This window comes from Fonsecaea erecta (genome assembly GCF_001651985.1).
Source record: "Fonsecaea erecta strain CBS 125763 chromosome Unknown Scaff4, whole genome shotgun sequence".
NCBI lineage: Eukaryota > Fungi > Ascomycota > Eurotiomycetes > Chaetothyriales > Herpotrichiellaceae > Fonsecaea > Fonsecaea erecta.
Window position 1 is genome coordinate 572,177 of NW_017387247.1, and position 20,851 is coordinate 593,027.

Consider the following 20,851-nt stretch of genomic DNA (forward strand, 5'->3'; position numbering starts at 1 on the left):
AAATGCAGTTTGGTCAGCCTCGCCACGGTGCACCTGACTAACCCGATGTATTCTCACAGGCCTTGGCAGAGCTAGGCCACTTTTGGCGGTGCAGGCGCAGTGACATACGAAAATATGTGGGATGGCAGTTCTATGACTTTTTGCCTTCCATCTTCATCAGCATCATACTGTGACGATATCCAGATTTTTGAGGGTTTCTATTTACACAGGAAGAGCAAATCACAGCACGAAATGTCAAAGACCGCAACGTAAGTACCGCTCCCCATGCATGGCGATGATGGAGTGGAAGGAAAGTGCTCTGACCAGCGACTTGGAAATCCACAGCCGCCCAGACTGGGCCGACGATGTCTCCGATTCCGAACAGATCAACGACCCCTCGGCGCTGCCCGCCCCTGTGACGACAGTGAACAAAGATGGGACACGGACCACGGTATTCTACCGCTTCAACGACCAGGGCCAGAAAGTGAAAGTCACACGCAAGACCCGGATCACAACCCACAAGGAAAAAGTTAACCCGGTCGTCGCTGAACGACGTACCTGGGACAAATTCGGCCTCGAGAAGGGTAAGCCCAAGGGTCCACAGCCTGACACCACCTCCGTGGGCGAGAACATCCTCTTCCGACCAAGTCGGGATTGGAAGAACGTGCAGGCCGAAGAAGCCAAAGCTGGTGGCGGCAAGGCCGAGGAGAAGTCGCTGAAGGAGCAACTGAGAGATAAGAAGGTGAAGTGTCGTATTTGCCAGGGCGAGCATTTCACAGCCAGATGTCCTTTCAAAGACACGATGGCGCCCGCGGATGATGGGACAACACCTGTGGCGGATCCCATGGCCGACGATGATGAATCTGGGCCCAAGCCTCAAGGTGGGCTCGGTAGTGGCGGCAGCAGTTACGTCCCGCCCCATCTCAGGAAAGGTGCTCAAGGAGCCGGGGAGAGGATGGGCGGAAAATACGAACGAGACGACTTGGCTACGTTGCGAGTTACGAACGTGAGTTTCCCCGTTGATGCGAGTGCATGATCTGATCAACTGGACGTATACTAATGATCGATCGCATAGGTCTCCGAGATGGCCGAAGAGCAAGAGCTCCGCGATCTCTTCGAGCGGTTCGGCCGCGTCACCAGAGTCTTCCTCGCAAAGGACAGAGACACCGGTCGTGCCAAGGGATTTGCGTTCATCTCTTTTGTGGACCGATCTGATGCCGCTAGAGCATGTGAGAAGATGGATGGCTTCGGTTACAGACACTTGATCCTGAGAGTCGAGTTTGCAAAGAGGACGACCTAGTCAACTATAACTCCCTCTGTGGAGCTGGAGATGAGGCAGAAGTGTGCGGGAAACGCGTCCACGAAATGATGAGGCTACATTTTCCTCCCCAAAATGTGCGGGTCTGAAAGGGAGGCGGGCGGCCCTACGCCACACAATACACAATTCACAGTATGAACGGGTCTTGTGATAAATAGCAAAAGGAACTTATTGCATAGAATCTGAAAGATGATAACAGACCTGGTGGCCCCGTTCAAAAGAAGAAAGCTCATCTACACACCCTACGCAGAGCCAGAAATAGACCGATGATAGGATGGCTCGTTCCTGCAGCCGACAGCTGGCAAGGAGGACCTCGTTCCTTCAAAAGAAAAGTGAGCGCAATGACGAGAATGTCCTCGACCCCATTCGAATACGAATCGCCTGAAATAGCATGTCCCAGCTGCCCGCAAGTTGCTTTTTGCTCGTAGCCACCTTGAGGCAGGACCAGCACCCTGAGGGCCCAGGCGGAGTGAGACGGGGCCACTTCCAAAAGCACGGAGCAGGGAAACGGATGAAAAACATTGGATACAGCGTCTTCCACTCAGGTTTAAGCATGTAACAGTAGTCATTGGCGGTGCCAGGTAGATTGTCGTTAGTCTGCACTCCAGGAAAGTTGGTGGATTCGAAGCCTTGATCTTGAATTATGAGAAGACTGTGTAGAGCGGGCTAGAAGAAGCATGTTGATCCACGTGAAACTGCCATGAAAGCGGTAGGACAGGTCGTTTAGGGTGTTCGCTGAGTTGTTTCGCGAACGACCATGGACCGGCCGAAACAGGGAGAGAGATGTAAGGGAGGCTAGTTACTCGACATAACGGTAGCGGTGATCGTGGTGGTGATGAAAGACATAGCGAATAAGATACCAGATAACCGGACATGGCTAAATTCAAGTGAATCGATCGGCTGCTTTGCGTCTTCTCCGTTATCCAGCCGTCGACGGTCATTCCAGCCTCCACAAAAACACACAAACGGGCTCGCACAAACACGTCAACTCGACCGTTCCGCCTGATCTTGCCCTTGTGGACTCAGATGTTTGAGCGGTGCCGAAGCTTGACAGCTACAGGGTCCAGCGGAACCACGAAGCAAAAGTTGCCTGACATATGAGGTTAAGGTATCAGTGCCGACTTCTGCTATGGTTAGTGGCCAGCTGAGATCAAAATAGCCCGAAAAGGGAAACTATTCCAGCACTGCCATCGCCCGACGGGCCTTGGAAAGGCCATTCCCTCTTTCTGAGACGAACCAAGCATTTTGCCCGAAGGAAGTGTGTATTTTGGACCTGCATCGGGGAAGTACGAGCCGGCGGCAACGGTTTTATGGCCTGGCACCACATGGAACGATGAGGTTGGCACGGCCTGGCAACAACCGGGTTTTCCTAGTTTCATTCTAGAGAGATCATCTTCAGAAGCATCATCGCGTGAGCCAAGGTGCAAAGCAAAGGCCGAATGCCGAATGCCAAAATCTGGAGCTATCCCGGGTCATGGCCAACCGGGCATTCCAGGAGACCAAGCCAGCTGCGAGTCAATGCCACGTAGAATCTATCCGCCTTTGTGTTGTCGACACCATCCAAGGCGCCCAAGACAGCTTCCAGCGTGGTAACACCACAGCCAGCATGAAAGACGAACTGGTGGTCCAAGCTGCAAAGAAGGCAGATTTGGTGCAACCCGTCAAAGTCGCGGGATTTGTCAAGGCCAACCAAGGGCAAGTCCAGGTTTCAGAGAGGAAGAGGTTAGGAGGCGGTCAAGCTTGCCCTGGCTCCCCCGAGCGGCTGCAGAAATGCCCTTCGTTGCAGGTTCGAAGGAACGGGGAATCTTCCCTCACCGCCGTGGCCTCATCGTACGGCTGAGATACGTCTTGTCATTCAAAAATCCCAGCCCAGCCTGAACCCCGTTTGGCTTGGTGCGCCTAGCAGAAGAATTGTGATGTGTGGCCACCCAGTGTTGAGGCAGATCAAACACGCCGGGCGCAAGGACAAGACGTGCAGAGTACTCTGGGGTGATCGGCTGTGCAGTGAGGCATCAATGGATCTGCATGAAGGCATCTGAAGAAAGGAGTGACATCGAAAGAATGCCAGCAGAAGAGGTACAGGGTGCACTCGGAAGGGCGCATTCTGTCAGAAACTGAGGGTTGATAGCTGTATCCATGAAATTAGCAGCCATTGACTCACTGTCACCTAGTGACTTAGCCTTTTCCCTCGTTCTGCCCCAAACCAGGAATCTGGGCATATCGTCACGGCAGCAATATGGATAAATGATAAAAAAAAATGGAGCATCGGGGAAGAAGGGCGTGGTGGTGAGGATGGGCAAAGTCAAGGTACAGCGCGGAGAGGGAAAACACGGCGAGCACAGAGGCGGCGGGAAGTCACCACTCCTTTCACCTTTCCCGCTCTGCCACTCTTCCGCTTCAACCACCTCAACCACCTCAACCACCACTCACAATCATCAGATCCTCGACTCGAGCCACCGCATCAACCTCTCTTCTCCCTTTGATCCCTCCTTGACACCACTACCCACTACCCACCACCTCCATCTCCACCTCCAGCTGTTCCTGCTCCCATCTCCACCCCCCTCTCCTCTCGCAATCAACATCCTCAGCGCCTTCGTCATAGCCCCATGCTCAGGCTGGCAGCTCTTTCTCGCTGCAACCAACTGAAGCTGTTTTGGCCAGGGCTAGATCATCCACACCACGCGGCTCCGCCCCCTGCTCGACTTTCAATCCCGCCCCATGCAGCACATTCCGGAAGTGCGCACGACATACTTGCAGATGACAACAGGCTGCGGGCCGCAGCAGGCTGATGGTCCGTGGAAACAATTGCCCACCGTCCGTAACCAATGATCCATCCAACTCCCAGCTCCACTCTGCTGAAATTTGTCCCCTTTGAGGGCAGCCAATTCGAGACCCTTTGATGCTGGTCGAAAAGGCCAGCATCGCTGACCCTCTGATTCCAGCTGGGTGCTCGTGATGTTTGGAGATTTCCAAAGCTTCAGCCTCCCGGTGGGAGGCCACGCCCCGTTGCCCTTACCCACTTCCGCCAACCCCTGGACCCTGTCGGTCGAGCGACAGAGCCCTGGTTCTTGTCGTTTACCTTAACCTCCCTCGAGCCAAAGAGTCCCCTGGCCACGCACATTCGCAGCTGCCCGCACCTTTTCTAGCCCATGCCTGTCCAGTCGGAACATTTCCTTTTCGCCTGAGCGTTGTCGCGGAGTGCAGGGATATCGGGCAGTCCTGCCCCTGCCTCGTTTCAGGTTGCCATTGGCTTGTTATCAAGTTGGCCGGCGATCAGTCCATTAGCAGTCGGCTTCCCGCGCTGGATTTTCTCCATGGCTCAGACATCAGCCTTTGATGTCAAAATCAGCAGCGCTCGGTCCGTTTGAGCAATGAATCCCCTTCTGGAGCCGCTTGACCGGCTCATCTTCGCTTCATCTGTACACATCGAGTACGTTCCGCCACCACATGACTTGACTGTTTCCCATCAAGCCATGGCAAAACAAAAGACGTCCACGGTGGGTCCCAGGGCAAGGGCTTCGTTGCCCGCTCAATACTTCACAGACAGGCGTTTTCCAGCCACGTGCCAACGGAATCGCAGCAGTCATGGCCCTGGTGCCAACAGCATCCTATCGAGGGCGGGCGTCAGCTGAAACCCTATCTGCAAGGCCTGCGCTTGAATGCATTCTTTGTTCTGCACCTCGTTTGGACCCGATTCTATTCTTCCAAATATTCCTTTATTTCGCCCTTCAAGGTAAAGATTCGGTGGCCAAGCCAATGCTGTGGCGATTTTTAGGCTGAAGTTGGGGCTGCTGAAGAAGGCCGCCTGCAGCACGGTCGGGCGGTCTCAAGGCTCAAAGGTCATGCCCTGAGTGGTCATTGGCCTGTCGAATATGCAGCCTTCCTTGGAATGGTCCTTGCCAACAACGTCTGGTCGATCCCGTATCCTCACCGAATACTGGTAGTCAAAGTGTCAGATCCCATCGCTGCGCCGATGGCTGAGCTAGTCATTTCTACATCCGATGAAGACACTCCAATGCAATCCCAGCCCGCCCAACCGGGCCAGGAATTGGTCTAAGGCTTGTGTGGAACCCCTAAACTTGGTGTTGACTGCTAGATTGCGCGCTCATTTGAAGACTGTTCGATCCGTTCAGTTGTCCAAAGCCTCTCCTTCCCATCAGTAAGGCTCTGATGTCTCTTTGCCTGAACCACTTTCATTCCAGCCACCATATTGTCCGCATTTCCTCCCACCAAAACTCCCGTACATCGCATTTTGTCTCAGGACAAGTTCGTCTGGTCGTTGTCGAAGGCCACACGTTCAGCCCGGTTGTCTGTTATTGCTGGTCGACTAGAGGTCTTGCGCCAATACTGCTCGCTTCGACGCGTGGTTTGAGCAGTCTCGGTTCGATGCTGCTTGAGCAGGACAGTGTGGATAGGACGACTGTACAGACACAAGAACTCCTTTTGTACAGCAGGGGAAAGGAAGAGACCTCGAATCGGTAGTGCGTGCGGCGCGAGAACTAAGGAGTGAAGATGTGAGTCGAACTTGACCAACAACTTACTCGTGAGATTCACTGACCAATAACAGCACAATTGCGTCGGACGCATTTTGCTGGAAGCGGCGAGTGGTCTCGCTTCGTCTAGGTACGACTGCAGAACTTAGTCTGCTCTGTTGTTGCCGATGCAGAACCCTGATACGAGCAAAAAGAGGCCGCAACCGTGCAGAAATGGGAGCACACTCGTCGCTAACCTTTCAGCAGTCACACCAGTCTCCCGGGGACACTGTGGGCTCCATACATATATTGGGCAATCCTCCCGCCATTGGCAGGCTGCTCGGTCCTGCATGCGCCTTGGATAATTAGGGCCTAGCAGAGAAAGTCCACAACAGCTCTCAGGCTATCAATCACCATTCAAGGGGCACTGCTAGCGGACGGCTGAGCAAATACCGACCCAGGGCCTGCCGAACGAGACAAGCCGCTTTACCCACCTCGAGACTCCACGAATTGAACAAACTCTAAAGTTCCCCCTGTGCTGATTCAGCCTTGTCCCCGCAAGCATTGCTGTGTCCAGCAGGGCAGCCATGGATCCCAGTACGTATTTACGGCAAGCTTTGTATATCTTGTCTGCTTTGTTTCGGGTCAAATCCAGTGAAATCAAGCTGCGGCTCGGCAATCTGGCGTTGATATGCTGTGTGCAGACGAAGATGCCAATGTGATGGCCGGTCAATCCTCGTTTCGCACAATTGCCACCTACGCTCAGCCGACCAGAATGCCCCGCTCCGTCCTACTCTGCTTGCCAGTTTGGTGCGGAAGGGGTAATTACGCACGAAGAAAGGCCCCTCAGTCCAGCCTAGTTGCATGACTTGTGCTTCCTTTTCTTTTATCAAATCCTCTGCTTGAGCTGCATCCTCCGACTAACTCGCCCCTACTGACCTTCTTTGCGTACAGCTTTGCTTCAGCAATCTTCTCCGTTCGACTTTGCAGAATCCAAATACCTCGGGCAGGAGCGTACCTTTTCAAATTCGTCCTATTCTACCAATGACTTCACATTTCCAGGCCGAAGGCCTCAGGGCAGCTTGACCAGTGGTGCGTCAGGAGTGGCGCTGCCAGCAAATCCTGGTCTTGACTTCAATGGCAGTTCGCTTCTGAACGAGACACCGTGAGTATCCGATTCTCAACTTCCCCGCCGGTTCATGTCTTTGAAATACCCAATGGTGGCCCCAGACCGACCATTTGGTCGACATTGCCAGCCTAGAGCCTTGAAGGTTGGGCACCCGCGCGAGCTTTCCTCCACTCTCCGGTGTGGATGAAGGGCTGTGAGAGGCAGCCGATGTTGATTGTTCTCGTCTCATGACCCAGTAGTCGCGCTGCCAACGTGTGACATATAACTGTGATCTGGATGCTCTATCAGTTCTGTCTTACTGACCCGTCCATGATGGCCTTTGCAGGTATCACCAGAGCTCACAATTGTTGCTGAGCCCTCCTGATTCCACCACTGGGTCAGCAAGCGCGGGGGGCAATCCTACAACCTCTGCCAACAACTATACGACTCTCCCTAAGCCGTTCCCCAGCAATGCATGCGCACCAGACCATTTCTCGAGCGCACCTCCTTCAGTTCTCTCGTCTAACTGGCCTGGGCCCCCCATGACGCTCATGGAACGTCAACAACGAGCGTAAGTCACGTTTCCCCCAGGATTTCAATCGTCAGCCTTGTGACAGGTGCTGACTTCTGTCGTACAGTCCTCCTTTGTCACCTCCCCATTCGTACAATTCGGCAAACGGCATCGGGTCAACCTTCAGGACTATGGGAGAGAGAATACCACAATACTCGGCCGGTCTCCACACCCAAATAAGCCCGGGGCCCTTTCCAGGAGGAATAAGGTATCCATCAAATCCCTATCCTGCTCGCACCAATCCGGCGTTTCCTTTCTCAGTCCAAGAGGGTTCATACCCAGGCCACAACATGTCGACGCATTGCCACGAAAGCCAAAGCACTTCGCGGCAAGATGGACCTCCATTTCACGACACTACTGTCCTTCATCCTGTGTTAACCCCCCGCGGCCATCGTTTGATGCCAGAGATTATGGCCTCCATACAGAAGGGGTTTTTCCAGGTGGACCGAAAATGGACTTGCTACCGCCGAAACTACTTTGCAGTACAGTGTTCTTTTGGATTCAGGAACGGCGTCGTGGATGGACCGTTCTATCTCAACAGGAATGGCTCCGACGAGTTGATCCAGCAGTTTGCAGTGTCGATCACGGCAAAGACTGCCTCGACTAGTAACGGTGAAAGTGAGGCTCGAGGCCTTGTTCAGCATACCCCTAAACGGGATAAGGCAACAGAATCTGTTCCAGGCCGCCATCCCATTGCACCGTCTCCCAACCATGCCATTGGTACAAATGGCACGTACTCGAGTGCTGGGCATGTGTATGGTGCACCAAACCACCTCCATTCGGGTATGATGGGTGCCTTTCCAAGCTTCGAGAACTCGGGTACCAATTCAATTCCGACTTCCCATACATTTGAGAGGATTCAATTCCAGAAAGCCACCGCCAACAATGGCAAACGGCGTGCACAGCAACAATACTTTTTGGTGGTCGTCGAACTCTCTGCGAATGTTGGGAGGCAGGGTGACGAAAACTGGGTGGTGATAGCAACCAAGGAATCTGACCCTATGGTGGTGCGTGGCCGATCCCCGGGCCATTACAAGGACAATGGGCGGCGAGACAGCCAGGCTAGTATGGACCCCGACCGCGGAACTGGGCATGGGACCGATGGGCATGCCGGTCCACTTTCGTCAGGCAACTACGGGCACACACATTCTTCCATGGATTGGATGGGAGGTCATCGACAGGGAAGCCATTTCGGGGGTTCCAACTACCGTCATGCCTCTGCTTCTCGCTTTTCTCCCGCGAGTTTAGTCTCCTCGAGTACCCTGGCTGGGACGCCAACGGATATTGAAGTCAGCCTTTGCGACTCTCGTACGGCTAAGTCGTCTTGCACCCTGTCGTCGGACCGGTCTGCACTGACGCCACTCTCGGAAGGCAGTGACGATATTATGTTCAGCAGTCTCGACCGCGAGCGTACCAGTCGCAAGAGGCCATTCGAGGACGAAGGAGACGGGGAGCATATCCGCTTCACGCTACCGGGGCCATTCACCGACAGCATGACCTCGCTCGTCGACTTCTCAGCCACGCCGTACTCAACGAAGCTTTTATGCGCATCATCCTGATCCACTCTTGGCGAGTGGACCAAGTGCGCCGCAGCTGGATCTAGCATGCTTTGAGGGCCCTGCCTGCTACACAGTTTACATTGAGACGCCGACCGGTGTCCAATTCATGTCATTTTGTTATTTTTTTCAGTATGCTGGAGTCCTGTTGGGACGGGGGCTAAAGGACATTGCGCCAAGTGGAACGGGGCAATACTTGCACAGGATCTAGAGATACCCCAGGTTCAATTCAGAAAGGGCATGGCGCATGGGGTTGCAAAGAACGGAAACATTACCATGGCATAACGGGGACTGCCTTCCTTGACGGCCACTCAGCAAGCATGGTGCATGGCAAACAGGGGGCGGGCTCGGACCAGGCTAAGGGATACACAAGGGGAGATGCAAAACAGGCTACTCATGAGGTTACTGGACGGGAAACACCATCCAGGGGGAATTGCATTGGGGGACATGGCACATGAGACGTAGATTGATGGGCTCAGCACGACTTGATGATACGATAACGCATATAGGCACAACTTTATTAGCTCAAGGTTGCGGACTCTACCATGCGCAAGCTCACACATCGTCAACTCTATCAGAACTGGCGACGCAGCTGACGGTGAGAAGCAGGGCTGTGGGAGAGACATGGTGACATGGCATTAGCCTGTGAGACGAAAAGGTCGTAGTGGGGAATACATGAGCAAAGCCTTTGCTTTGCTTCGCTTTGCTTTGCTTTGCTTGCGTGGCTTAGATTGCGAGGTCGGCATCGAGATACGCAGTGCAGGACGGGGAACATGAACTTGGAGGCCTCCTAGACCATGAATACGAGGGGCATTCCTCCCCTTCACTTCTCAAATCCCGTCCCGGTCTCGCTTGTTTGTCCCTCAAAACCTTCAAAGACGGTCACCAGAATCCACCAGGCAACAAAGTTTGCTGTGTCCTGCCCTGTCCACACCCTCCTACACCGCAGTCACCAGACCACCTGACCCCCCTTCCCTGCCATTCGGGACGCTGGAGTGGCTGAGAGGTGTCGTCGAGTCCCCAGAGGCGCGCCCTGAAGAAGGTGGCATGACCCCAGGCGATCCTCTCAAATTCCGGTGTGATATCGTGGGCTTTTAGCTTTGTTCTCACTCTGTCCCTCATTCATTCGCGAATGAGCCGCCGTTCGAATCCTAGCCGATGTTCGTGCTGGACCAGGGGCCGCCTCTACGAAAGGAACTGCTCGCCCCTCTTCAACCCAAGAGCCATCTCCATCATCGAGAGGACCTGACACCGAGGAGGCAGACATGCCCTGGCAACCCAAGCGGATCGGACCCCGCCACGTCGGGTGCTAACGGCGAGAGAGGAGCAAATAAAACCGGCCTTCACACACAGAGAGCACCGAATCTCACATTTCCACCAGCAGTTCTTGCCTGGAAGGAGACCCAAAGGATTTACAGAAAGAGCTAGCTCGTCTGCCCCTGGGGCAGGGCAAGCAAACTAAGGGTGGTGCCAAAGGATCCAGCTGAAAGTGAAGCCAAGGACGACAAAATGAAGCTGCAGAGCGCAGGAAGCCTGTCCTCGAGCTCCTCGTATCATACCGGTGGATTGCTAGGTGACTAAGGTCACTTCAGTGGGGCTTGAACAGTGGACACCTCTGCGACGATAGTTCCAGCCCTCCAGTTGATCGACAGACTCAGCAAACATCTCCGCGTGGGCGCTGGCTCTGGAGTTGCCTGGTCGGGAAGCTGGTTCAGAGCTGTCCACTGTCCTCTGGTTCGGGAAAGCGGCTTCGGCATTTGTCCTCTTTCTGTGCCTTAATCGCGACCGCCTCAAGGGCAAGGCGGACCATCATTGACTGCTTCTCCCAAGCCCCGGCAACGCTCATTCGATGGTGTATGATCGCCATGGGGAGCAACCACCGAAGTTCAAGAGTGACTGACAAGCCACGGGCAGGGCAAGGCGGGGTCAAACCGGCCGAGGACCTACCGCCAATGCCAAAACCCCCCAGAATCGGCGTGGGAAACCTCTGAACAGCACAAAAATATCATGCTACAGGTCCGGTGGACCAGCTGGAGATGTCCACTAGTGCTTGTAGGGCAGGTAGCGCATGTATTTCTTGCTTGCCGAAGGTGACGTACAGGGCCTCATTGAGGAGCCATGCGACCTCGCGAAGAGACGTGCGAGGCTAGCTGGACAATAGCTACTTTGGCAGCTTGTCAGATCCATTGAGACTGTCACAACGGACAAGCCATGGGTGCTCAACCCTGAAGATATGACCTCATGAGTCCGGGTAGAGGAGGTCCACGGTGGTCTGTGAGTGGTCTGGGCCACCACCCCTGGGGCTATTGTCAGGATTTCTCCATGGTCGCAGAAGGCGGTTTTCAAATTCCGCCCGGCTCCCAATCAATCGACGATGAGATTGCTCGACCTTGCAGGAGGTGGGATTGGACGGGACCCGAGCACCGCAATGTCGTCAAAATAGGCAAAAAGCCAGCTCCAATGCTAGTTGGGGGTTCCACCTGTCTACACTATTCAGAAGCTATTCGGCGTCGACCGGGCTATCACACGCGTGGGAAGCGGGAACCGCACTTTACCGCCACTGACCGCCCACCTACTACACCATGTGGGCGAACGATGAGCGAGGGCCAAAGTTCAAGATTAGCCCCGAACCTTGGCCTTGGTTTTCGGATCGATCCTTGAACATCCGTGGGCATGCTACGTCCCAGCGCCTTGAGGTCGACAGTCTGCATTCTGGTGGAAGGATTTCCCCTCGAGTCCTGCCTGGTCACGAATGCTCATGCGGCCACTCCGGAGCCCCGCCAACCTGAAACCCCGAAGAACATCTCTGTATGTTTGCTCGTAACGGGAAAAGGGCGGTAGGAAAACTCTGTGCATCGATCACGAAGTCTCGGCCCCAATCACATGGGATCCGCTATTAACTAATGGTTCCTGGTTAAAGCTAGAACTAGTCAAACAGCTAGCAGACCAATGCATGCATATACGAAGAGGGGGAGTCAAAACACAGCTCTGTCACCAGCCAAACAAAGAAGCTCTCCCCGCGGAGAAAACAAGAAATATCCACTAAATGCTGAACAGGGAGGTGGGTGAAGCCAGGGTTCCGTGCCAGAAGGCCGCTGCTTCCTGTTACCCAAAAGGATCGACCACAACCGACGATCAGGGTGTGACAAGATCTACCTAGGAACACTGGATCACCATCCTGTGACGGCGCGCATCCTCGCTCCCCATGTCCTTTGCATAAAAAGACGCAGAACTCATCGCCCTAGTCTCTTGACCGCCTTTGCTGTGGAGTCGCCGAGATCAGCTCATTCACGAGGGCCGCGTGTAGAACTTGGTCGGCACAAAGGGCATCTTAGCGACCTCCGCTTTCCTCACACTCTTCCTCACCCTGACTCCGACTGTGGTCCCCCTTTTGTGAAAGCCATTTTTAATGTACCCCATGGCAATGTTCTGTCCGTCCAGGCTCGGGCTGGGAGAACCCGAGGTTATGTGACCAATGACCTGGTTGTCATTTTCGGGATCGACGATGTCTGCCCCTTCGCGCGCAGCAGGGCCTTTTTCTATGAGCAGGCCAACGCGTCGCTCAGTCATTGTCTTCGGCGAGGCGAGCTGTTTGTTAATGATTTGATGCCCATTAAAGGCTGGTGTAGGGTTGTCGCCCCGGCGTGATTTGCCGACCAACCAGCCCAGCGCCGCCATTGGCGGCGTGATCTTCTCATTTAGGTCATGCCCGTAGAGACACATTCCTGCCTCCAGCCGGAGTGAGTCGCGTGCCCCGAGTCCCGCCCAGCGCACGTTGGAGCTGTCGGCGGTTAGAGCTTTGGCTATGCTTGTTGCCAACTCGGTAGCATCTCCATTTTCAGGTGGAATCGAAATCTCAAAGCCATCCTCCCCAGTATATCCGGTTCGGCTGATGAGTAGGGAAGGCGTGTTCATCCCAGAGTCAGGCAGGGTCAGTTGTAACCATCGGCTTGATCCAAAGTATAGCGTATCCAGCGATGTATCGAGACTCTCCTCTTCTGTGTCGTTGAAGATGAGGGGCTGGAGCACGCTTGCGGCTTTGGGACCTTGAAGAGCCAGAAGGGCGTGGTGGTCCAGGACATGCCAATTGATCTTATCCCCCGATGCTCCTTTTGCCTTGAGAAATTTGGATATATGCTCGTCGATAAAGGCGATGTCCTTCTCGCGGCACCCAGCATTCGTCACAAAATAAAAACTATCTTTTCCCAGTCTGGAGATCACCGTGTCGTCAACGATGCCTCCTTCCTCGTTCAAAAGGCAAGAGAGGCTGGAGCGGTGTTTTTCTAACTCGTTGATGGCTGATGGAGTGACTGTCATGAGAAACTCCTCGGCGAGTTCCCCGGAGAGTTTGTGCTGCACCATGTGAGAGACGTCAAAGACGCTGGCGTGTTCGCGCGTCCAGATGTGGGAGTCCTTGTGGGAGAGGTCCGGATATGTGACGGGCATGGCAAATGCAGCGTACGGCACCATTTTCGCCCCGAGAGACACGTGGAGGTCGTACAGAGGGGTGTGTTTGAGATCTGCCTCGGGCTCTGGCTTCGTCGAGGCATGGCGAAGTTGTTGGCGTGAAAAGGATGATGGAGGAAACGTTGGCTTGGGTTGAGGAATAGGAATTGGTATGGGAATCAACTCAGGCGGATGACGACGAACAGGATGCCGGGGTGATGATGGTGATGATGTTGATGTAGCCAGCAAGCTCAGTTCGCGCCTTGATCGGAGAGACGGCCCCTTGTTTGTTTGAGCAAAGGCGGCCGCCAACACAGGTTTTAGTCCTCTATGAGAAGATGGCATCTTCATTGTTTCTGTGATGCCGAGTGCGTGCTTCCTTGTTGGGCTTCTTGGAGATGTTGTAACCCCCAATCCAGCTTGGGATGGTACTCCGTTTCCGAAAAGAACAGCTCAATCAGGTTTCTCAATGACGCTATCTCGTCGTTCAATTCATGATAGGACGGTAGACTTCCAAGTCTCCAACCACCCGACAGTCCTGTTCACTTAGGAGCTCTCTTTAATAATAATTAGGATCTTCTCTTATAAAAAACAGTTGAGGTTGTTCTGGGTGGCAGGAAAGGCGGACGTTCGGAAACTTGCGCGGAGCGGAGAAAGATTCTGAGGGTTCCAACCTGGCAACCTTGATCAGCACGTGACCAGAGACCAGAGAAGATGTCGGCGTCCTGTTTGGGACTAGTCTGTATTGGCAATATTTTCCTTGGTGATAAAATTCATCGCAGCGACCGACTCGTTCTCACTCTCCCACTCTCTCTGTTGGTGTTTCATCAGTCTCCGCGTTCGAAGGATCGCATTCAAAGCTCACGCACAGCAGAAGTCTCTCCAGATATCTGCAGACCAACTGCCCACCTCAAAATGGGCGAAGCTTTGGGAGAAAGTCCCCGGACCACCCTACCTCTCTTCCTTTTTGGAGAGAGAACGTCAGGACCTGCCGAGAGGCAACCGCCATCAAAGCAACCTTTCACTGCGGTTTTTTTTCTCGCCTCCCACTCTTCTCCGAGTCTACCCCCGCTCCTCGAACTTCGACCTCACTGTCGTCTGCATTCTCTGCCGAACTCCCCTATTGTCCGCGTGTCTCGATGTGGAGGGAGCTTGGGGGAAAGATTGTTTGTCTGGCAGATGGATGAAGATATGAGTCCGTCGCCGTGAGGGCAACTGTCTTTCCCCTTTTCTGAAGCGGAGAGGCCTTGGACTTTCGGGGTTTGTTTCACGCAGGGAAGAGATAGTGAGGGTTCCATGACATTGGAAGATCGACGGGTGTGGGAGACTTGGGGAGTTCAAAGGAGTGATTTTTGGAGGTTGCGCAATTCGTCATATGTCGAAAGTTATGCGATTGCTCTTCCCACCCCCATATCGTCGCGTTTGAGGCGGTGTTGGGCTATGGGGGAGTAACTCGATGGGGCTTATTCTTGAGGCGCAGAGCAAAACACCAACCTTTTCCCCTTTCTTTTGGGTCTGTAGCTTATGGAAAGCAGCGACCGTCCTCCTTGATGGCGCAGATGTCCTGTCGAATGGACCGGACTCTTCCCTTTGGTGTTCTTGTCCCGAGACGCTGTCGAGAGCAAGCACCGCTCTGCGGTCTGTGGAGAATGTATTATTGGGAGGTACCATCTCCCCAACAGGCGATGGAGAGGAGCGTGGGCCGCGATGAGTGGTTTCAAATGATGAATTCTCAATCACATAGAGTCAAGCACTTAGGCCTCCATGACTCCACTGGAGCATGGCTTTGGTCAGTGACGCGAACATGGTTGAATACTTTTTCTGATGGAACCACGCCCAAGCCCGACAAGAATGTCCTTCAGCCTCGAGGGGTGCTTGATATGTACGATCATTGATTGGACCTTCCAGCAACTCCATCATTGTGCCTCATCATCTATGTGGATTTCGTTTAGTTCATAATCGTCACATTTCACGTCCGCACCGCTTCTTCTTTTCTTCTCCCGTCTACCTTTCCATTCCCCTTCTGTTGCCCCCCACCGCTCCGCACTTGCTGCAGGCTCTGTACCAGGTAGACCACCACGTCCGACACCAGCGCAATGACGGTGCCGCATGCCGTGCTCCACACGTTGATGCTGACGCCGCCGTAGGGGCAGCGCGGGAAGCCCAGCAGCCACTCTACGTACCAGGGAAACCAGCCACGTGGGTAGGTGAAGACCGGGGTCTTCGCGTGCCAGAACTGCAGCGCCAGCCGGAGCCCGCTGGTGCACGTCCATCGGATCGCCGTGGCTTTGGTGTCGAACGATGATCGGGAGGAGGAAACGGCGGCGGCTGCAACAACAACCAGGGTAGTTAGTTCGATAGGAACGTCTTGTGTTCAAGGTAGATGTACAGAGACAACAGCCGTGGCCTCGCTTCTTCCCCCACCTCCGTGCTCTCCATGAGAATAGAACGATAGCTTCAGAACTGTCCCACAACTGAGAATCCCCTATACATACATGACATGTCCTCGCGAGAACACACAAACCCTCCCGACAACCTCCAGATAGACGAAAACGAACCCAAAAACAGGGGCAAACTCACCTTTCTTATCATGCTCCTCCATCGCCTTGTCATGCTGCCTCCGCAACTTGGCCCACTTGGAGAACTCGTCCTGCGCGCTGACGGCATTCATCTCGCGCTTCAGCCGCAGCACCTCGCGGCGCAGGCGCAGCTGTTCCTGCATGTCCTTGGACGACTGCAGCGGGAGGCGGCAGTAGATTTGCCATAGCTGTTGACACACACACACACACACACAAAATGTCAGTTACACTTCTTCTTCTGCGGGCTGGGCACGGTTTTCCTTTTCTTTTGATGGGACCTGCCTCCCCGTTCTTGCAATATTTGTCTCATTTCCCATGGTGTTTCTTGATAGGAGCGCCCATGCGGGAAGAGGTTGAGCAGGATGGAGGAGGAGGAGGGAGGGGGGGGGAGGGAGGGGGTCTCGACGTACGAGGTCGTTGATGGGTTTAGATCCAATCGTCAGGATGAGGTGGCAGACCAGTTGGATGATGAAGACGGTGACTAGGAGGGAGACCATGGTTGGTGGGCGACCACGCAGGCACGCACGCAGCAGTATTGGTTGCGTTGGGTCTGCCGTCACTGTGCGATCATGAGGTCTCGAGAGGGGAGAAAAGATGGAAAGAATGAGAAAGCGCACACTGTCTCTTGCGTGCGCCAGAAGAAGGAAATGAGGTGTCGCAGTAGTGAATCTGGTGTGCGTGTGTGTGTCTCTCTCTTCGTTGTCGTTCGGTGTGCTGTACCGAGTACCAGGTACGCTGGACTGCTGTACAGTACTTATTACAGTAAAGCAATGTGGCCGCTGTCCAGTGACTACGCGGAGGCCTCTGAATTTCTGATGTGGAGCGAATGGCAAACCCCAAAAACGTCTTTTGGAGAGACTCACGCAGCGAATCGGTGATGACGTCGGCTTGGGAGGCGCCCGACATGGACGCGAATGTGTTATATTATGTGATCCTACAGCTTAGCTAGGGAGTAAAATCATTTATATTGATGTACACTTGATGGGTTCCTGTCGAGGAGGTTTCAAGGCACAGACGTCTGCTCCGTTTATGGTACCTGTACAGGGGACTTGGTACTTGGTATCCTGAACGAAAGAATAGATCCCCCATTACATGCTCATCAATGCAGCCGGAGTTGACAATTGCTTCCTGTTTACGACGCCAAATTAATCAACCTATCGCTCATGCGCTATAAATACCCTCCTCAGTTTCCTCCTCCCCGTAATGCTAGTACAGGAGATCTCCGTTGTTGGCGACACTGGTTTGCGGATGAAAAGTCGGCTGTGGCGCGCCCTGGCTGACAATGTACGGGTTTCCTCCACCCCCAACGGTCGGGCTGGTCAGGATGTCCCCCCCACTGCTGTCACTCAGGCTCAGGTTCTTGAAATACTCGTCGGCGGCTTCAATCGCAGCTTGGTGGTTGGGCACGGCCGTGCCGCCTGGTGTGGTGACGGCCGTGTTCAACGACAGAGGATTCGCGAGGTCCAGCCCGGTCAGAGCGCGGTTCAGGTCTTCTCTCTTCCTCTGCAGGGCGGGTGAATCCTGCAGCCGGCGCGTCCGTGCAGAACGGAAGACTTGTTGGACTGGCTTCAAATAAATGGTGGCGAGAGTCCCGATGCCCAGGCACAGCTCTTCCAGAGTGGTGGGGTCCAGCTTCTCGCTTTCAGCTGTAATGGGCGGTTTCGTTCCCATGACAACTTTCTTGGCTGTCACCGGGTCGGTAGATAACAGCCGCCAGTACATGTAACCTCGATCGCGAAGATCCGGGTCGTCTGATTCTTCGGTGCACCATTTTAGCACTTGCGGGACGATTGACGAGCCCTTCGTCGGACGGTGGAGGAAGAGTTTCACTGTTGCCGTCAGGAGGGCGAGTTGGACCTCGATGGGCTCTTCATGGAAAGTGGACAGGTAGTCCTGGAGCAGTGAATCGGCGTTGTCGATTCGGTCAGCGTACTCTCCAATGATCCAGATGATTGCAGCCTTTGCTTCGGGCTCATCCAATTCATCAATCTGGCCGATCACGGTGGAGATGACGGATTCGTACTGGTTGGGGTATTTGCGGAAAATGTTTTTGATGACCACCGTTGCCTCTTGCACGATGTACGGAATTTTGGCATTGACCAGTTCCAGGAGGGCGTCGATACACTGCCGTGCCGCCGGCTCAATCTTGATCGCAAGTTTTCCGATTGCTCGAACAGCCTTACGCACAAACTGGACGTCAATCTCGGTCGCGTACTCTCTCAACTCGTTGAGAACCACCGAAATGTTGCTCTTATTGGCCAGCATGAAGATCAACTCCAGTTTCGTCACCTTGACATATATCGGATCGTTGTACTTGCAGAAAAACACGCGGATGTCATTTTGCAGGACCTCAGGCCTTTGTTGGAGGATGAGTATGGCATTTCTCAGGGCGAGATATTGGATCTCTGGTGGCTTGGAGAGGAGGGTGACAAGAGGCGGGGATAGTTTGCGGGCGAGTTCGTCCACTTTCCTCTGGTCAGAAATGTAGTTCATGAGGTACATAATGACACGGATGCAGGTAAGCACCACGGCGGAGTTCGAGTGCGAAAGCCGAGATGATATTCGTTCTGCCAGTAAGAGGGCCTCGCCAGATTCGTGTGGGACGTAGGATACTATCGCTTCCAATATGTAGGTCTGAGACCATTCATTGCAGTCCGGGAGGATCGAAATGATTTTGGAGGCGCTGGCGTAGTCAATGGTCAACTTGATGTTTTCGCTCCTCTCCCAGATATCTTGTAACGCAGAAAGTGCGCTTGCGACAACCGTAGGATTCTCATCCTTCAGCATTCTATTGAGTCGATCAATCAGGTCTGATCCCTCGACGAGTCGCTTGTCGTGGTCGTAGATTTTGGCGACGGTAATGGCGGCTGTTTTGCGGACATAGGGGTCTTGGTCTACCATTAGCTTTTTCAGTGGGGTAATCGCGCCTTCAACGAATTCTCGAACGTGGATATATGAGATAGTCCGCAATGCAAGTGCTCGGATTAAGGGATTTGGGTCCAGGAGATCCTAATTGACATTTGATTAAGGAAGTCCATACACGGCAGCTCGGGCCAGGCTCACCTCTTCCAGCACCGGCAAGGCTCGCAATGCTATGTCTGGTTTCATTCGAGCGTAATGCTGAAGGTACAAGAAACACCTGTCCGTGCGTTAGCAGGCTGGACGTTGGTGGATGTGGTAAATTGACAGACATCTTCTTGATCTCGAGGACTGGAATATCCATGCAAGCCACGATATCTGGAAAGAGAGCGACCATGTCGTTGTTGCTCATGGTCATATTGGCGACGATCTTTTTCAAAGCATTCTTTTTGGTGGCGTGGTTCTTGTCCTTTTTGCCAGGATTGGTGAGCTCCGCTCGCAGCTCAGCAACTTTGCCCTATTGATGCGTGAAAGCCGTTAGATTGAGATAGACGGCAAGGGACATTGGAGCAAAAGACATGATGGTGCTGCAGATCCCATAGGCTCCGGATATACGAGCCATGCTTCCCATAGAAGAAAACAGAATACTTTGGATCTTTGCCATTTCTCTAGGTGTGCTTTGATGCTACAGAAAATGGCAAGGAGGTACAGAGTGCGCAAAAATAGGAGATCGAATGTGAGAAGCAGTACAAATACAGGCAACTCGTTGTAGGGCCATGGCCTTAAGGAGAGCATGGTAGAGGAGAGAAACTGACATACCCTGGCAAAGAGCTTCGAATCTCCCTGTCCAGACGACATCTTGTCCCTCTCAATCTCGACTCAAAGCAACAATTGGAGGAGTCTGGTATCAATCCGGAATTGACGATATTGCTGATGAATTCAGCGGATCCCCGCTCGGTTTACAGCATGATCTTCGGAAGGACTGCTTCAAGTACGAGATATATTGCCTAGGGGTTTTCAAGGTAATGGCAATGTCCACGAGAAGGCGTTCAATGTAAGACTTACTGGAGGTAGATGAAGTCGGAGGACGTTGAGGCGTGTCCCCTTAAGAGGCGGCGGCTCACGCCAAGGGGGCTCGCGGAGTTTGCGTTTTTCCGGGCCCCGTCAGCAAGCCAACAACTTCCTGCGTACTCGGCACTCATAACGATCCTCTGGACAGCGTCTTCTTGCGATGGCCACCTCAGACAGTATGGTTCCTCCGATGCCGAAATGGGTCGTTGATGTGAACAACGACGTCCCTCCTAAGCCGAAGAATGCATCCAGCATCCCAGATCCTCCTGGCTTTTTGGGATCTAGAGCCGTGGTTGGGAAACAGGTCTGTGGCCTCACCCACCACCCATAACCAACACTTACTGACAGTCACCAGAAGTCGCAAGGTCCTGGACGAAAACCCCCGACTCCCGAAGAGACAGAGACGCTCAAGGTCAAAAAGGCATGGGAGGTTGCCCTTGGACCTGCGAAGCAACTCCCCATGCAAGCCATCATGGGTTACATGTCCGGCAATTCGCTTCAGATATTCTCCATAATGATGGTCTTCATGCTGTGAGTATCCGATGTCTCGTCGGTGAATGTCAAATGCTGACGGTGTTTTACAGCTTTAAGAACCCTATCCAAGCCATCTCGCAGACCAATACACAATTCGCCAGATTCGAGAGCGCCGGCAACCGTACACAGATGTTGGGCGTCAAGGCGGTATATGTCCTGATGCAGTGTCTGCTGCTGGGCTTGGGCATTTATAAAGTCAACAGTATGGGGCTGTTGCCCACGACGAGGAGCGATTGGTTGGCATGGGAATATCAAAGACAACCGCTTGAAAGAGCATATTTTGCCTTTGGCCGATAAGTCCAAAAAAAGCAGAGATATCTATGATACAGCATATCGAAGACCACCTCCCATTCACCGG

The 20,851-nt window shown here is 53.6% G+C and overlaps 7 protein-coding genes across 7 annotated transcripts; 4 read left to right on the plus strand and 3 right to left on the minus strand.

The window, feature by feature from the left end:
- Positions 1-268: 268 nt before the first annotated feature.
- AYL99_04955 (eukaryotic translation initiation factor 3 subunit G) lies at positions 269-1,279 on the plus strand (the record flags this gene model as incomplete). The annotated part of the gene is made up of 2 exons (XM_018836467.1): positions 269-985; positions 1,055-1,279. The coding sequence occupies 2 exons, from the start codon at positions 269-271 to the stop codon at positions 1,277-1,279; spliced, it is 942 nt and encodes a 313-aa protein (XP_018693320.1).
- Positions 1,280-2,771: 1,492 nt separating this feature from the next.
- On the plus strand, positions 2,772-3,137 carry AYL99_04956 (hypothetical protein; the record flags this gene model as incomplete). Its single annotated transcript, XM_018836468.1, has 1 exon — positions 2,772-3,137. The coding sequence occupies one exon, from the start codon at positions 2,772-2,774 to the stop codon at positions 3,135-3,137; it is 366 nt and encodes a 121-aa protein (XP_018693321.1).
- Positions 3,138-6,356: 3,219 nt separating this feature from the next.
- AYL99_04957 (hypothetical protein) lies at positions 6,357-9,007 on the plus strand (the record flags this gene model as incomplete). The annotated part of the gene is made up of 4 exons (XM_018836469.1): positions 6,357-6,366; positions 6,724-6,934; positions 7,224-7,448; positions 7,516-9,007. 4 exons carry the CDS (start codon positions 6,357-6,359, stop codon positions 9,005-9,007), a joined length of 1,938 nt encoding a protein of 645 aa, XP_018693322.1.
- Positions 9,008-12,292: 3,285 nt separating this feature from the next.
- AYL99_04958 (glycine cleavage system T protein) lies at positions 12,293-13,474 on the minus strand (the record flags this gene model as incomplete). The annotated part of the gene is made up of 1 exon (XM_018836470.1): positions 12,293-13,474. The coding sequence occupies one exon, from the start codon at positions 13,472-13,474 to the stop codon at positions 12,293-12,295; it is 1,182 nt and encodes a 393-aa protein (XP_018693323.1).
- A 1,945-nt stretch (positions 13,475-15,419) lies between these two features.
- On the minus strand, positions 15,420-16,526 carry AYL99_04959 (hypothetical protein; the record flags this gene model as incomplete). The annotated part of the gene is made up of 3 exons (XM_018836471.1): positions 15,420-15,778; positions 16,031-16,184; positions 16,440-16,526. 3 exons carry the CDS (start codon positions 16,524-16,526, stop codon positions 15,420-15,422), a joined length of 600 nt encoding a protein of 199 aa, XP_018693324.1.
- A 709-nt stretch (positions 16,527-17,235) lies between these two features.
- Positions 17,236-19,746, minus strand: AYL99_04960 (hypothetical protein; the record flags this gene model as incomplete). The annotated part of the gene is made up of 4 exons (XM_018836472.1): positions 17,236-19,038; positions 19,093-19,168; positions 19,221-19,405; positions 19,708-19,746. The coding sequence occupies 4 exons, from the start codon at positions 19,744-19,746 to the stop codon at positions 17,236-17,238; spliced, it is 2,103 nt and encodes a 700-aa protein (XP_018693325.1).
- A 373-nt stretch (positions 19,747-20,119) lies between these two features.
- AYL99_04961 (hypothetical protein) lies at positions 20,120-20,790 on the plus strand (the record flags this gene model as incomplete). Its single annotated transcript, XM_018836473.1, has 3 exons — positions 20,120-20,263; positions 20,315-20,490; positions 20,544-20,790. The coding sequence occupies 3 exons, from the start codon at positions 20,120-20,122 to the stop codon at positions 20,788-20,790; spliced, it is 567 nt and encodes a 188-aa protein (XP_018693326.1).
- Between the last annotated feature and the right edge of the window lie 61 nt (positions 20,791-20,851).